The 14,861-nt window shown below is 48.4% G+C and overlaps 1 protein-coding gene across 7 annotated transcripts in view; it reads right to left on the bottom strand.

The window, feature by feature from the left end:
• Positions 1 to 3,332: 3,332 nt before the first annotated feature.
• Positions 3,333 to 14,861, bottom strand: part of AFAP1L2 (actin filament associated protein 1 like 2) — a 66,473-nt gene continuing 54,944 nt past the window's right edge. For 4 of the 7 annotated variants that reach the window (XM_026799692.2, XM_014275727.3, XM_026799693.2 and 1 more), the window contains 13 exons: positions 14,479 to 14,658; positions 13,854 to 13,943; positions 13,014 to 13,098; positions 12,301 to 12,405; positions 11,568 to 11,779; positions 9,765 to 9,910; positions 8,780 to 8,891; positions 7,910 to 8,146; positions 7,656 to 7,821; positions 7,160 to 7,327; positions 6,708 to 6,889; positions 5,959 to 6,087; positions 3,333 to 5,611 (listed from right to left, as the gene is read on the bottom strand). In XM_026799692.2, coding sequence (XP_026655493.2) covers positions 5,585 to 5,611; positions 5,959 to 6,087; positions 6,708 to 6,889; positions 7,160 to 7,327; positions 7,656 to 7,821; positions 7,910 to 8,146; positions 8,780 to 8,891; positions 9,765 to 9,910; positions 11,568 to 11,779; positions 12,301 to 12,405; positions 13,014 to 13,098; positions 13,854 to 13,943; positions 14,479 to 14,658 — 1,839 coding nt within the window. In that variant the 3' untranslated portion in view covers positions 3,333 to 5,584. Of the gene's footprint in view, positions 5,612 to 5,958; positions 6,088 to 6,707; positions 6,890 to 7,159; positions 7,328 to 7,365; positions 7,509 to 7,548; positions 7,822 to 7,909; positions 8,147 to 8,779; positions 8,892 to 9,764; positions 9,911 to 11,567; positions 11,780 to 12,300; positions 12,406 to 13,013; positions 13,099 to 13,853; positions 13,944 to 14,478; positions 14,659 to 14,861 lie in introns of those variants that run through there. The other 3 variants (XM_074545265.1, XM_074545266.1, XM_074545267.1) reach the window with 3 other exon arrangements.

Below are 14,861 nucleotides of genomic sequence, written 5' to 3' on the forward strand. Positions count from 1 at the left end.
GCTGCTGCTGAGCACATTGGCTTGTGGCTAATGTGGTGTGGTGTAATTTGTTTGGAAGCTATTTATTTTAATTACATTATTGTGTTATATATATATATCACAATAAAATAATTGAAATAAAGAACTATATATATACTATATATAGTATATAAATATATATACAACTATATAATTATTAATATATATTTATATATGAACATAAAACAATATCTAAATAATATATAATGAATAAAATATTATATATAATATATTATATATAATTATATATAGTATTAATATAAAAATAAATAGAATACATTAATAAATTAATATATCATTAAATTATAATATAATTAGTATATTAATATATAATATTATATACCAGGATTTAGTTTTTTTTATATATATATATATATATATATATATATATAAATATATAATTATTTAATTATACTTTGTTAGGTATACTGTGGGCTGCACAAGGAACAAAGCAGGCTTGCCTGTGTCCTGACCTAGGGAAACCCTGCAATTTTTGCCATCCTGCTGGCTTTAAGCACCATAGGTACACAAAGATCCCTGTGTGATTCAGGAAGCACAGATTGCAGAATCTAATGCTGGAAAGGATTGATCTAACTCTGTGCATCTCTTGTCAACTAGAGATGATGTTACAGATTGGAAACTCATGAAACCTAGGATTTCATGAGTTTCCAATCATTTTGTTGGCTCAGGAAAGCTGGTTTCTAAACCCAGTTTTTGGGCTCCGAGTACACCTGGATGAGGTCTTAGAGCCCCAGGAGTCCCCAAACATGTAATTTCCTATTAGGAATGGAAAAGGAATCTTGCAAATCCGAAAAGAAAGGATTACAAACACTCTGGAAAGGAGATAGGGTCAAATGAAATGCAATTGAAAAAATCGCAAAAATCGGGAGTTTTAATGCCTTCAAAAAAGAGGCTGTGATTAAATGAACTGTGTTGCAAAGTACCAAAACATGCCAAAACTAAGCTCACATGTTGCAGAAGCAGTGGAAAAATGAAGGAGGAAGAGGAAACTTGGAGGGGGAGATATGAGGGACATGGCATGAATACTTAAAAAAAATGAAAAAACCCTAAGTCATAGCCATCAAAAGGCATGGCATGCTATCAAGGGCAGGGACATGCACCAAAGATTCCTCTATTGGTCCCCATTGAAATTGCTATATTTCAGGGGGATCTATACGCAACCCTCAGGCATCTATATACGACCTTCCTCCTCATATTCCTTCTGAAAGCAAGTCATTGCTGAGGCCTTAAATGGACGCTCAGACATTCCCTGGCAGCAGCAGCACCCACTAGCTCTACTTCTGTATGAGGCAAAACACTTTGCAAGGTCAGAAAGTCATGGGACACTGAGAGGAGATGGGAAAAAACAGCCTTATAATTATGATGTATGGGATGGTCTTGGAGAGATCTGCTGTTTCCACAGGCAAGCAGGACACTGCTGAGCAGTTTTTGGAGCTGCTTTCTTCTTAAAAATGTGACTTGATCTTCCTGGCTAGCCTCTAGGCCCTTTTCTTGGTAAATTTTAATTCAAGAAGTGTAAGTAGGTAAGTGGCTTGGGTCTTTCATATGATCTCTTATTAAATTCACTCTCAGACTTGCCCTGATTCAATCAGAAATATTTAATGAGCCTATACCTGAGGGGAGCTCATTCTCTTAAGGCTGGGTCAATATTTGAGGCTGGCACAGGCACTGGGGAGGTGGGGTCCCTGCAAGCCAGCACTAATCCTGTCTGGCCTCACAGGAGCTCAGAGGATGCTGTCTGTGCCAGCTTGTCATGAGTGTCTGGGCTGCTCTTGCTAATGGAGCTCTGAATTACTCTCTGGAGGACTGGTGGGTGAGCTTGGGCTGTTCCTGGGCCATGCTGGCTCCAGGAGAGAGCCTGTTTCTCCTTTAAAAAGGGGATTTAGGTAAGTGCCATGATTTTCACCCTCTTTAGTCTTATATTCCCTCATCGAGCCATACCATGCCTGTTTGTGGTGAGTAAAGGTAGGATGGCAGCTGTCCTGTAAATGCTGCAGCAAGGAAGCTGGGGGTTGATCCCACTGTGCCTTTCTCCCTGCATACCAAAATGCAAAAGGCCAAAAGCCAAGGCCAGCCTGCAAGAGCTCTGCTGATGCTCCCTGTAAAGCCAGCTGGCTTCTTCACCTTCAAACCCCCTGCAATCTCACTCTGCAGCAGGAGTAAATTAATTTGATTCATACCTGAGGCATCTTACATAAACATTCAGGCCAACTCCTCCACTGAAATGAGGATTTTTTTTTCTTTCCTTCAAAATCTGTCACTTTACTTCTCTCTTACTGGGAAATCAACATGCCCACTAGCAGCCTTGGTGTGCTAGTCAAGAACATCCAGGAGCTTTTGTGGGGTTCTGTGTATCCAAAGCAAGAAATGTGGAGATATTTAAATGAGAAACTTGCTAAGGAAAATGGTTTGTAGCAGGAAATTTCCCTCCAGAAGAATATGGAATTCTGCTGGTGGCACTTCTGTGATGATTAACAAAGCAGTAACTTTACCAGCTGGAGCTGATACAGGGTGTTCTAAAGCAGCCAAAGGCAATGGGGCAGCGATGCTGGGCAAGGACAAAAGCAGCTCCTGCTGCTGTCCATTCAGTGCACAAAACCAGCCCCCAAATGGAGTTATTTGGGGATTCCTGGGCTCGGAGGCTGACAGGACATCAAGGAGCTCACTGGCAGGTTTGTTTCAAGGGGTCAGCTCAGAGAGGCCAGGGAGTGTGACCTGGCCCAGGAATTTGTGCTGTACCTACAGTGCCTCCCCAAGCTGTCTGTGGGAGTGGAGCCACCAGGAGATATTTCACAGATGTGCCTGTTGTGATGTCCATTCTGTAAAGGCCTCAACTGTTTTCTTCAATAACTTTTCTTTCCTTCCCAGCTGAAGCCCATCCCGGCTTTCCCTCAGACTGCAGCAGGCAGTAAGCTGCACACAGTTGCTATCTAGTGGCCAGAGGAAGGTAATGGAAGATTTTCCCTGCTGGTTCTGGGCAAGAGGACTGCTACACAGATACAGGCAGGAATCTGTTATGTGTCTTCATGTAATTTGTCTGGGTAGGAATCTGTTATGTGTCTTCATGTAAATTGTCAGGTTTACTGCTGTTTTTCAGTGGGTTAGATCTCTGAAAATTGTTTTTCTTGATGGTGCAATCACTACTATTTAAGCTATAGTTCACTGCAGTTGTAGTGTACAGTTCACTGCATAGCTAAGGATTTGTAGTAACTAATGGTATTTGGGATTTGATGTACTTGAAATCTATTGGAAAATAGAGCAGGGACAAGGCCCATTACTGAGAAAACCACTGGTACCATAATATACTCAACATTTTATTATAAAACCCTCTAAAGAGCCACTTTATAGGTCACAGTTACAACAAAGGAAATGCCTTGAGTTAGGAAAACAATGGGGACACAGAGACATTGTTTAACATTTCTTGTTTGAGGAAAATGAGTGTCCTTCAGGACTTGCCCATGTTTACCATTCCCTCATGGAGACATCCCAGCAGGAGCACTGAGGCTGACTGGGCTGTGAGGGGGAAGCAGAGCTGCTTCTGCCCATGGCTGTCTCAGTGAAATGTCTGGACAACTCGTGGAGGATGGCACAGGGAGTACGCTGAGGGCACAGTGCTACACGGATATTCAGGGTACAGAGAGGGGCTCTTGCCAGCTCTTCATGGGCCAAAACAAAAGCTTCATGGAGTCTGCGGCCTTCTGGTGCTCTGGAGAAGGAAATCCCCAGGATCCTGAACCAGAATCAGCAGTTTATTTGCATGATTTTTTCCTATGTGCACAGGGCCCAACCTGCCAGCTGAGGCTCCAGAGGCCTGCCATTAGCACCTCCTCCATCTGCACCACAGTGGGAACTAAAGAGTAAAAAAAATGGGAGCACAGTCACCTTTCCTGCTTCCAGGATACCCTGACCAAGGGTTTTTTTGCACCCTGGCTCTGTGGTGGGGGCAAGCAAGCCCAGAACCTGTCAGGACATTCTCACTCACCCCAGTGACAGCACCAGCCCCGGGTATCAGAGCCTTGTGCTCCCACTGGCTGTTTGGCCTTTGTGTGAAGACAGAACAGCCTTTTAGAGGTGCTCTCAGGCCTGTCAAATATTTTCCAGGGTGAGGAAGGTACAGCATTTTTCCTGTCTGCCTTTACCTTGGCTTTGGTGTAGCCACAGGACCCCATGGATGATCCACTCTGGGAGCTGGTGCTGCTTTAACTTTGTAGGGTTAAAACAGCTCCGGCCCCATCTATCAACCCAGTTCCTGAGCCTGGGCTCTGAAGGGTCATCAGAGGAGACAGGATGAGGAGTCTCCAGGCCATCACACATGCCAGCAGGTTACAGGGAGGGGAGGAGTGCATAGATTTCTGCCAACCCACTGCCACCCTTCAAATTTCAATATCTCTAAGTTTAGCAGTTCCAAATCTCCAACCACTTTCATTAGAAAGCTTGGCTAAGGTAGAGAGGGATGGGCTTTGTAGGCCATACTGCCAGGGCCCAAAGGCTGTATTAATGATCAGGAAATGAGGGTGACAGCACCAAGAGGTCCAGCAGAGCCCTGGCAGTGCAGCCTTACTGCAGTGGGGAGGGACACAGGGACAGAGGGATGGCTTCAGCTGCAGCTCTCTGAGGATCAGACACCACCACAGCTGGGGCAGCAGCATGGGCGCTGTTTTACCTCCCCTCTTCTGGGAAAGGGGACCCCTGAAGGATCTAGCTTTCCCATGAAACAGCTGAGCAAGCCCTCAAATATTACTTTTTTATTTTATTTTATTTTTTTTTTACTTTTTTTTTCTCTTTTAAGACCAAACTCCTCAGGTGAATTAAGATCCTCAGGAAAGCTAACCTGAATCTGCCTGGCAGATCTCCTTTGCTCAGAGCTCTTTTCGCTGCCAGTCTGTAACACAGCTTACAGCACGAGAAGGTGAGCAGCTCAATATTCTAGCAAACCTGCAGCTGGTAGGAGATGCTGGAATGCATCAGGACACTGATTAAAAAATGCCCTGGACAGGCTGCTGTGTGCTTCTCATTCATATTTGAAGAATTGCTCACATGTGGGATAGCCCTTGATTGAAGGCTGGATGAAATGTAGCTGAGTGATGACTGGCAGCAAGACAGATTGACAACCTTATAAGGACAGGTACAAACTCACCAGGCTGAGGAAGAGCAGAGGTTCCTTCTGAATCCACTACAGTCACTAATACAGAAACCTTAATAACTCAATGATAAACCTTCAGAGTAGAAATACACAAAACACCCCCTATGTACAGTAACATTCTTGTTTACATCAGCTGGGTTAGGACTTTGATGGAAGGATTGCCACTGGCTGTTATTGTTTTAGCTACATGGTTGGGATTTGTCTGGAAAGAGCAGGTTCATGTGGGGTAACTCTGGTCAGCAGCTGTGACTCCAGTGCTGCGTCGGAGCTGTGGGCACCACGTGGAGGAGGCACTTGGTGTGTGGTGGTGCTGAACACCCAACCTCCACTGACAGATGGTTGAATCCCCTGGGCCAAGCGTGGGCAATTCGAGTCTTTAGTCCATCTCTGAACAACGTGCTTCTAACTAGCTCCCTTTTTCTCCCATTCCTGCCAAGGAAGAAAGGCAAATTAGTCAAAATGCAAAGCAGGCAACCATAATGTGCATGGGATCAACATGACTGTCTGGTCCCCAAGTGGTTTTGGCTGCAGGGTGGGTCAGGGATATATTTAAGTTACAAACAATGCATGTATTTATTCATTTAAATTGTAGGCAAGGCAAACACAGGTGAAAAGACTGGAGGAAAATCAGGCTGACATGTCTGAATTGTGTTGGTCAGGGGTGTTTCCCAGACATGGGACTCCCCCACAATCCCATCCCACCACAGCCAGTTTGCTCCACTGACAGAAAGGAAAGACAGAGGCTGTCCCAGATGGGTTTTCCAGCTGTAACTCACCTTAGCTTTCTGTAGGACTGTTCCCTTCCCCGTGACCATAACAGATAAGGGCCGGTTTTTTAAAGCCGTGGCTGAGTTGACTGGTGAGTTCTCTGCGCTGTTTGCTGGACTGGCACTTTTGGCCTGAACCTACAATAAAAATCAGAGAAATGGTTATGAATACAGACTACTGGGAGAGATTGTTGCCTTTTCCCACCATCTCCTAGTCACAGTGTCATCCCATTTGCACGGAGGTGCATTTGTTCAGTGACAGGTCAATTTCAAAAAAACATCAGGGGAGTTTGTGATGTGTTTGGGTTTTGAGGACTCTAGAACTAGAGATACAGAGCAGGGTGCAGGTGCTGGAGATCTCCAATTCATGCAAAACAAGTTCCCAAGAAGGAAATTAGATGCCTGAATCTCCTGCAAAACCATCCCTTAGCTCAGCCAAATGCAGAAGGAGCTGAGTCCAGACTTGCATGGCTCTGGAGGGTGCTGCTCAAAGTCCCACAGGAAAATACAATCACTCTCCTGAGCTCCATCCACCTTTCACTTCCCCATTACTGCTGTTACCTCATTAGATTATTATTACATAATGTATATTATATATAATAGTCAATACAGACATATTAACTATACATTCATACAAGATTGCATATTACACATAATAATGATGCTATTATTAATTATTACATTTTTAAGCAGGCTGAGACTGTGTGGCTGCCTAGCTGCCAGAAAGCTGCTGTCCATCCCAGGGGTGCCCCACATACCCGTGGGGTTGTGTTCTCCAGGTGTGTGGTGTCCACTGCTGTACCCAATGTCACCGGGCCAGACTCTGCCTTCTTCAGGTTCTCCTTCACCTCCACCAGGCTCAGCTCCAGGTCCACTCTCTGGCTTTCCTTTCTTTTGCATTCTTCATCTATCTCCTTCAGCCTCTGCTCCAAACTCTTGTCTGTAGGAAGAGGAATCTTGGTGCCTGCTGGGAACCTGGGGAGCTCCTGAGGGGAGCAGGGATCAGGGCACATCCTGTACATTTTCCTTGGGTTTTATCCCAAGAGGGATGTGGCTCCTGCTCTAGCGCAATCTGGGTTATGTGGTTTGGCTTAAAGCACCAGGTTCCCCCCATCTCTTCTGGTCCCAGAAGGGCCAGGTTTATTGCTCCCTCTTTCTCCAGAGCCCCAGCTTGGCTCAATTCCACATATCCCACCTTGCCCTGCCCTACCTGTGCTGCCACCAAGCATTTCCTTCAGCTCCCGCCTCTCCTTGCGCAGCTGGGTGAGCTGAGCTCGGATCTCATCCTTCTCCTTCTCCAGCCTCTCCTTCTCCTCCGTGAACCGTCTCACCTCTGCCTCTGTCCTGTTCTTGCCCAGCTTGGTCTCCACTGCTCCTGCTGGAAACACAGCCCACCAACAACAAGCTCAGTCAGGGGCAAAAAAGGAGGAGGAAGAAAACCTTTCCAGATGCTTGAAAAGAAAACAATGGAAGGTCTGAAAAGCCACTAACCACAGCACACAGACTGCTGGAGAGCAGAGGCAAGTTCAATCTCAGGGCACCACCTCTCTTTAAACACCCTTGGGCCACCTGAGCAGCACACCCACCTGGCAGTGGCACCTTGGGCCACCTGAGCAGCACACCCACCTGGCAGTGGCACCTTGGGCCACCTGAGCAGCACACCCACCTGGCAGAGGCCTTTTGGGCCACCTGAGCAGCACACCCACCTGGCAGTGGCATCTTGGGCCGGTGTGCAGGCACCAGCTGGGGACTGCCCACTGGAACTGGCCCCGCTGGCACCTCAGGGGCTACATTGCTCTGCTGCTGGCTCTGCATTTTGGCAGCAGGCACCCGTGGCACAGCCTCCTCGGGCTCTGGCTTCTCTGGGTGTTTCTGGGAAGGAGAAGGGAATTGGGATGATGAGGTGTAGGGAAGTGGCTCAGTGATTAAGCCTGGCCTGGTATCATGGTTTGGACAGTACCTGCTCCGTGGTCTCTGCTGCCTTAGCACAGGGCTCAGCTTCCTTAGCTATGGGGGCTGTCTCAGCTGTGCTCTCCGGGGCAGCCTTGGCAGCCCTTTCTAGGGATGGTGACCCGAGGGGGGAAGACTGGCATGACATCTTGCCAGCACAGTGCAGTAAGGACTTCACTGGGGTGAGATCCAGATACACCCTGTCTTGATCCCCTTCCAGTTTGCTCTCACTCTTGGGTACTTCTTCCTGCAAAAGAAACCATCTGCTGAAACTAGAAGTACAGGAAACATCTCACTGCAGAGCAGCACTATCTCAGGCAATCTGGAACATTTTCCAAAAATCTTAGAGGAACTAAAATGCCAGTCTCTGAGTTATTCCACAGAGGCCTTTTTGAAGTACTGAAGGAAAGGCCCCTCCTGTTTTCCTTCAATAGGTCTCTCTGATAGCAGCAACAGCCCCATGCAAGGATATCATACTGTTGTACATCCAGTCTTTGCCTTTCCTGAGGTGACAGTCCCATTCCCAGCATGACCCATTGTTCTTGTCCTTTCACACAGGACTTGCTCTTACAGGCACAAAAAGGAGTTTTTGAAAGGCTAATCTCCAAAAATCCCACTATCACCAAATAATCCATGCTGTTTGCTGATGAAAACTGTGGAATTTTTTCCCAGCTGCCTGAGGATCGATCCCTACAGCCCCTTTCTGGAAACCCCTCTCCCATTCCTTAGCAACTCCTCTCCATCCTTGCTTCTGCTCCATTGAAAAGGCCAGGATCTCCCCAGGGGCTGGGGATCCCCCCCCCTTGCACTGCTGGAGACTCCCCATGGGCTGTTTGCCGTGGTGCCCCCAGAGCTTCCTGCAGCAGGGCAGCTCTCTTACCACAGGCAGGTCTGGCAGATCCACGTCGTCGTAGAGCTCGTCCTGCTGCACCCTGCCCTTGGGCAGGTTGTCAATGTAGGCATTGGGCTCAGAGTATTTCCTCTGCATGAGCCTGTGAACAGGACATCCCATCAGGGCGACTGGATTTGCTGCATGGCTCTGCAGTGCTGCATTTTGAGACACCTGAGAACACCACTGCTGAGGTCTGGGCAAGGCCAGGCAGCCAGATGCAGGAGAGGAGAAGGCAGAGCCATACAGAGCAGTGGGGTCACTGCTGCTGCTGCCTGGTAAGCAGCATCCACCAGAGTGGGGCTGTACTTGCCCTGGGCTCTCTCTTTCTCCCCAGCTCTCAGCCACAGCAGCATTGCCACAGACACATTTTATGAGAAATCCTTTCCTTAGGATTTTTCCTCCTGAGAGGCTGAGAGGCCTCAGAAACAAAATGTAAACAATGGTTATCTGCTGCTGTGGAATGCAACAGGTGGGTCTGTGATTGGTCTCATGTGGTTGTTTCTAATTAATGGCCAATCGCAGTCCAGCTGTCCAGACTGTCTCAGCCTTTGTTATCATTCTTCTTCTATTCTTAGCTAGCCTTCTGATGAAATCCTTTCTTCTATTCTTTTAGGATCGTTTTAATATAATATATATCATAAAATAATAAATCAAGCCTTCTGAAACATGAGTCAGATCCTTGTCTCTTCCCTCATCCTAAGACCCCTGTGAGCACCACCACACAGCACAGTCACCCTGCCCCAGTGATGGATGGGTGGCTGAGAGCCCAGCCTGCTTTTGCAACAGCCACTCAGGCACATGCCCCACGGCAAGCTGCAGCTCAGGAAATGCTCTCCTGTCCCAAAAGAAAGTGGCTGAGCTGCAGCTGTGAATTCACCACCTATTTCCATGGCAGCCAACCTCCCACAAGTGGAGAGCCTCTGCTCTGGCTTGCTTTCCCTCTCCCAGCCCCAACCCATTACCAGTGACATACAAGAAGGAATTCTTGGCAGCGCTCACAATGCAGGAAACCCTGTCAGCATCCACGTAATCGTAGGTGAATTCCTCCGGGTCTGTTTTCGAGCCTGACTCCGACAAGAGGAGGCCCAGCCAGTGGCCCATCTCCTCTGAGGACTTTGCCTGCAGGGTGATCAGACAGACAGGACAGGCTGCAGCAGTGGTTTCTATGCACTCACAGGGCTGATGCTGGCTTAGGTCGGGTAGGGAAGCATGCTGGCAATCCCCTGGGTATTTATAATAAAACTTAAAAGTAGGCTCTTAAAGGCTGCCTTAAAAGTACAGCTCTATGTATGAACTGATTCAAAAATTTGGCAGCTACATAAATGCAGCTCTTTGCTCTGCTCCTTGCTAAAATTTCTAGTCAGTCTGCATTTGCCTTTCAGTGGTGATCAACTCAGCTCTCCACAAGAGTGAGAGAAATCTCTGAGGCTGGAGATGTTGGCAGGGAGCAGCTTTGGTTGAGGAAAGCCTGCGGGTTTTATTTTGCACCAGCAGAGTGCAGCAATGGGACTGCCAAAACAGAGGCAAGAAGACCTCTGAGCCTACGAGGTCCCAGAGCACAAACCCCTTCCACGGTTCTTTGCAGAGGAGAAGGGAAGAGTTTAGAACACCAAAGTCCATTGCTTTAACATGGCCAGGACCCAACTCCCAGCTGCAGTGAGCAGTCTGACACTTTGCCACATGAAGAGTTAAACTCTGTGCCATGAAGTCAGCTCTAGCACACAGCCACATGCACCTCCCAATGCAGGGGACTGCACTTAAAGCAAGGAGAAGTTGGATGATGCAGCCACTTTTTTGCACTGATTTGAGGAGTCAGAGCAGTAACCACAAAGTAAAATTCAGGGCAAGTGAATATATATATACACTTTCCAAACTGGAAAGTATATTTTAAGCTTTCAGTCTGTTTTATTTAGCAGAGACTTCAGTCCCTGGGAAGCCTGCCAGCCAGCCAGTCCGTAGATTGAGTCTGACATTGAGTCTGACATCCCAACAAAATACAGATTCTTCCATTCACAAAATGTAAATTTTCCCAGCATCTCTTCTTCACATCTGTAATTGGGCAAAATTTTTTAGATACAGACAGACCCTGAATCAGAAACTAAACAAAAACATCTTCCAATTTCATGGTATGCCCTCAAAGTCAGTTGTTTAGCTATAAATATTCCACCCACTGGAAAAATACAGGAAATTGCTCACATTGTCCACCTCCTACTATAACCATGCTGTCGTCAGAGAGAAGCAAGATTAGAGATAAACAGTCCTGGATGCAGGCAAAGGAAAGTAACAGATGGAGATGAATTCACTTGCACTTTCAGGGGCAGATCTGTGATAGGCTTACTTGGGATGTGTGCCCCATGGCCTTGGGGCTCTGCTGTCAAAATATGAAATTCTCTATTCCTCCTAACCACAGCTTTAAATCCCTAAAGTAGCATTGTTCTCATCTAACATTAACCATCTGCAATCTACACAGAACTTACTTATCCAAGGTTATCCTGCAGTGGGGGGAGAGATGGGAATCTCCAGAGGACCCCATGTCCCCCCCTAAGATAAGTGCCTAAGATGAAGGCTGAGAGGTGCCAGCATCACACACAGCCTGGATTACCAGGGAGGTGGGACACATTCTAGGTGACCACAGGCAGATCAGCCAAAGTCCTGCTCCTCAGGTTCTGTTTCGTTGGACTGACGTTCCTCTGGAGGAACTCACTGGCATTTAGACCTCCTAAGGTACCCAAGCTGGTGATTTTGAGCAGAGCTTCCTCAGAGATAGACACCCTACCTCCAAAACAACCCTCTCCTCCCCGTTGTGCAGGATGCGGAAGGAGTAGAGATGGTCAGGGCTCGGCTCTGGGATGATCTCACAGCCTGCCAAACTCAGGGGCTGCTGAGCCAGCTTGCTTCTGTTCCTGTCCTGGTAGAAATGAAGGTGCCCATCTTTTATCTGACACCACCGTGACTTCCACTGGCTGTTCACCAGCACATTCAGGTAACCTGCAAGCAATCACAGCTCATTAAACACATTTTCCATTTAATCCATATTAATTTGTGTGACAGCCTGGGGATGTCTAAGGGGTAAATTATGAGATCACCACACAACACAAAGTCACAGGCACCAATAAAGAGAAAAAGCACAAAGACAAGCTGTCCTAGGCACACAAACCAGGGTGAAAAGGGTAAAAATCTTGAAAATGATACCCTTGAAATTCAGGATACCTTTGGAGCTGCAAGGTGGCTGCAGCTGGTTGGACAAAGTTGGTCCCAGGTGGTAAATAAAGCTGATCCTCACAACTCTCCCTGCAGGCTCCCACACCCTGGGCAGCACAAATGCCCCGTGTGTGCATGTCTGGTATTACCCACCCTTCCACTTGGGTCACCCTGAGAGCCACATCACCACAATCTGCATGGATTTACTGGCAGGACCACCTGGCACAGGCCCTTTTGGGGAGGATGATGCCCGGTGCTCATCCTGTCCTGAGGCAAATCCCTGCAGAGGGACTCCTACTGTCACTCACTTGAAGTCTCCAGGGATCTCTCTGGGCTATCCAGGGAGCTGGACTTCTTCCTCCCGAGGTTCATCAGGTTGCTCAGTTTCAGGCCAGTTGTGCCCTTCTTCTTAACTACCAGAAATGAAAAAGACACATGTGTGGCTTTCCCAGCTCCCAGCCTGCTGTCCCACCTCACACACATCCCTTGCAGAGAGCAAACCTGTGACTCAGGGACAGGCTGGAAAAGTCCAAAGCCCAGGGAGTTCAGGAGGAGGATGGCACCAGTAAGATCAGTTAGGGATTTGTGGAAGATGCCAATCTGTGTTGCTTTACGTGTGGGGTGGCTCTGGCCAAAGGTCAGTCACTGCAGGAGCACTGGGAGGTGTTTGCACAGCTCTTGCTGGGCAGTTACCAACCTCCCTTCACTCTCCTACACCACAAACAATGTAAGAACCATTACCCATTAACATTTACTGCATTCAAGTCTTTTCCTCTCTAAAAACAAGGACACAAGGTGGGACGGGGAAAGTTTATGTCCAAAGAACCTCTTCAACATTCTCCTACTGAGCACATCAGTCAGTGTGTGACTGTGAAACCAACAGGTAATCCTGGCAAGAATATCAAATTCCCAGGCAATGAATGCACACACAGCTTTAACCAGGTCTGTTTGAGGTGGCAGTGGCAGGAGCCACAGAAGGGTAAGGGCCCATTGTTCCTGTCATTCCCAGGCAAGGTTTTACCATCTTTTGCCTCAGCTGTCTCCGTGTGGCCGTCGGTGCTGCTCCCGCTCTCGGAGGCTGCAGAGTATCTCTCAGACACCTCCACCTGTCAACAAGCACCAGGCACAGGTTCCACAGATGCACGTGACCCATTCTTCCAGACAGAATGTGCTACAAGGACCTTTTTCCCCTTCTCCCATGTTATGAGTTTCCACTCTTTCTGTAGCAGATGCTTTCACCTGGCCATCCCCAGCCAGCTCACTCACACTGTGCCCTTCCCATTGCTCCTGAACATGCCCCACCCAGCTGGGCTCACCTCTGAGGAGACACAGTGACACCACTGGTGCCATCCTATGGCACCCTGCAGCCTGGCTGGTGACAGTCCCTACAGGGGGCATGGGCAGAGGAACCAGCCAGGTGCCCAAACAGGTCAATTTGGGTGCCCACCAGAGACTTAGGAAAGTCTCTTTGTCCTCCCACAGTTTTGGAACAAGCTGCTCCAAGGGGAGTGTCACCTAAACCTGGACTAGAGATGGCCCAAGCCCTGGCATCCAAGGGTCTGTGTCCCTCCCAAAGCTCTTGGAGAACACAACTATCCCACTGGAGGAGATAGCAGCTACTGCCCTAGACAGTGAGAAGACAAGTGCTGAGTTAGTCTGGGAGGGAAGATATGGCAACAAAATTAAGATGCAAAGGAAAATTAAGATAGTTCCAAGAATGCTCCTTTTCAGCAGCACAGGGGTCTGGTTACACTCATGTCAGTCTTCGCTTAGCTAAAATTAAGGCACCTACACTACTATCTATTGAAGGAACAGGGCTGAAAGCCCAAGTGCCAGTTCTGTCTGTGGAGACAAGAGGTACCTTTGGGTAGCTGAGACGCTGCGAGTCTGGGATGTACTGGTTTCCTTCACTGCCTCCTTCACAGAGCAGACCACTGGTCTCTTGGATTACCTGTGCAGAAGGGGAAGCCAAAGGCTGTGAGAGAGCTGCAGTAACAGGATCAATTCATCCCCCCCAGTTAGGACAGGCAAAACCACATCAGCCTGGGAGAGCCATGGTTTGCTGTCCCTGTGACCCTGGGGACTGTCCTGGAGCTGCATCAGGCATCCAGCAGCAATTGCTGGATCCAAGTCACTGGGAGAGGCTGCCAGCCCTGGCGTCTCACAGCCCCTCCTGGGCTCCAGGAGGCTCCTCCTCCTGCTGCTGTCCCATGGGAAGGGCTACATCTACCCCTGCCCTCAGCCCAGACATTGCCCCCACAACAGCAGCTGGGCTGGGAGGGCCCCACACGGCCTCCAGCACACTGAAGGCAACAGGGAGTGCAGGAAGAATCTGTCCCAGGACATGAAAATGAAGTGGTATATTTGTATAAAGGCTTGCAGCGAGGAAGGGAGCCAGAGCATGCAAGGACAGGGCTGAGATAAGATCTGCTCTCCCAGCAAAGCATGGGAGCACCAGTGGGACAAATCCTGGAGGTGTCACTGACCCTGAGCCACTGCTCTGCCTGGTCCTTGCTCTGCAGCCCCAGCACGATGACATCAGCGTTCGTGGGGATGATCTTCAGCTTGTGCTCCTTCTTCCTCACTTGCTTTTCCTTGTGAATGACTGTGCAGCCCAGCAAATTCACGTCCAGCTGGGGGTTGTGGTCCTTGGAGCTCTTGTAGCACTGGGGAAGGGAGACAGGAGTGGGTGAGAGGCAGAGGAGGAGCCTTCCTGCTCCCTGGCAGGAATCAGCCCCACAAGTGATGCATGAAGTCATGCAGCCACGTGCATTGACTGCACTGAACACAGCAAAGTCCTACAGTTCTAACAGGTCTGCAGAGACTGCACCCAGGAGATCCCTGATGTGCAGGTACACATACACCTGGC

Source organism: Zonotrichia albicollis, chromosome 7 (genome assembly GCF_047830755.1).
Source record: "Zonotrichia albicollis isolate bZonAlb1 chromosome 7, bZonAlb1.hap1, whole genome shotgun sequence".
In the NCBI taxonomy this organism is placed as follows: domain Eukaryota; kingdom Metazoa; phylum Chordata; class Aves; order Passeriformes; family Passerellidae; genus Zonotrichia; species Zonotrichia albicollis.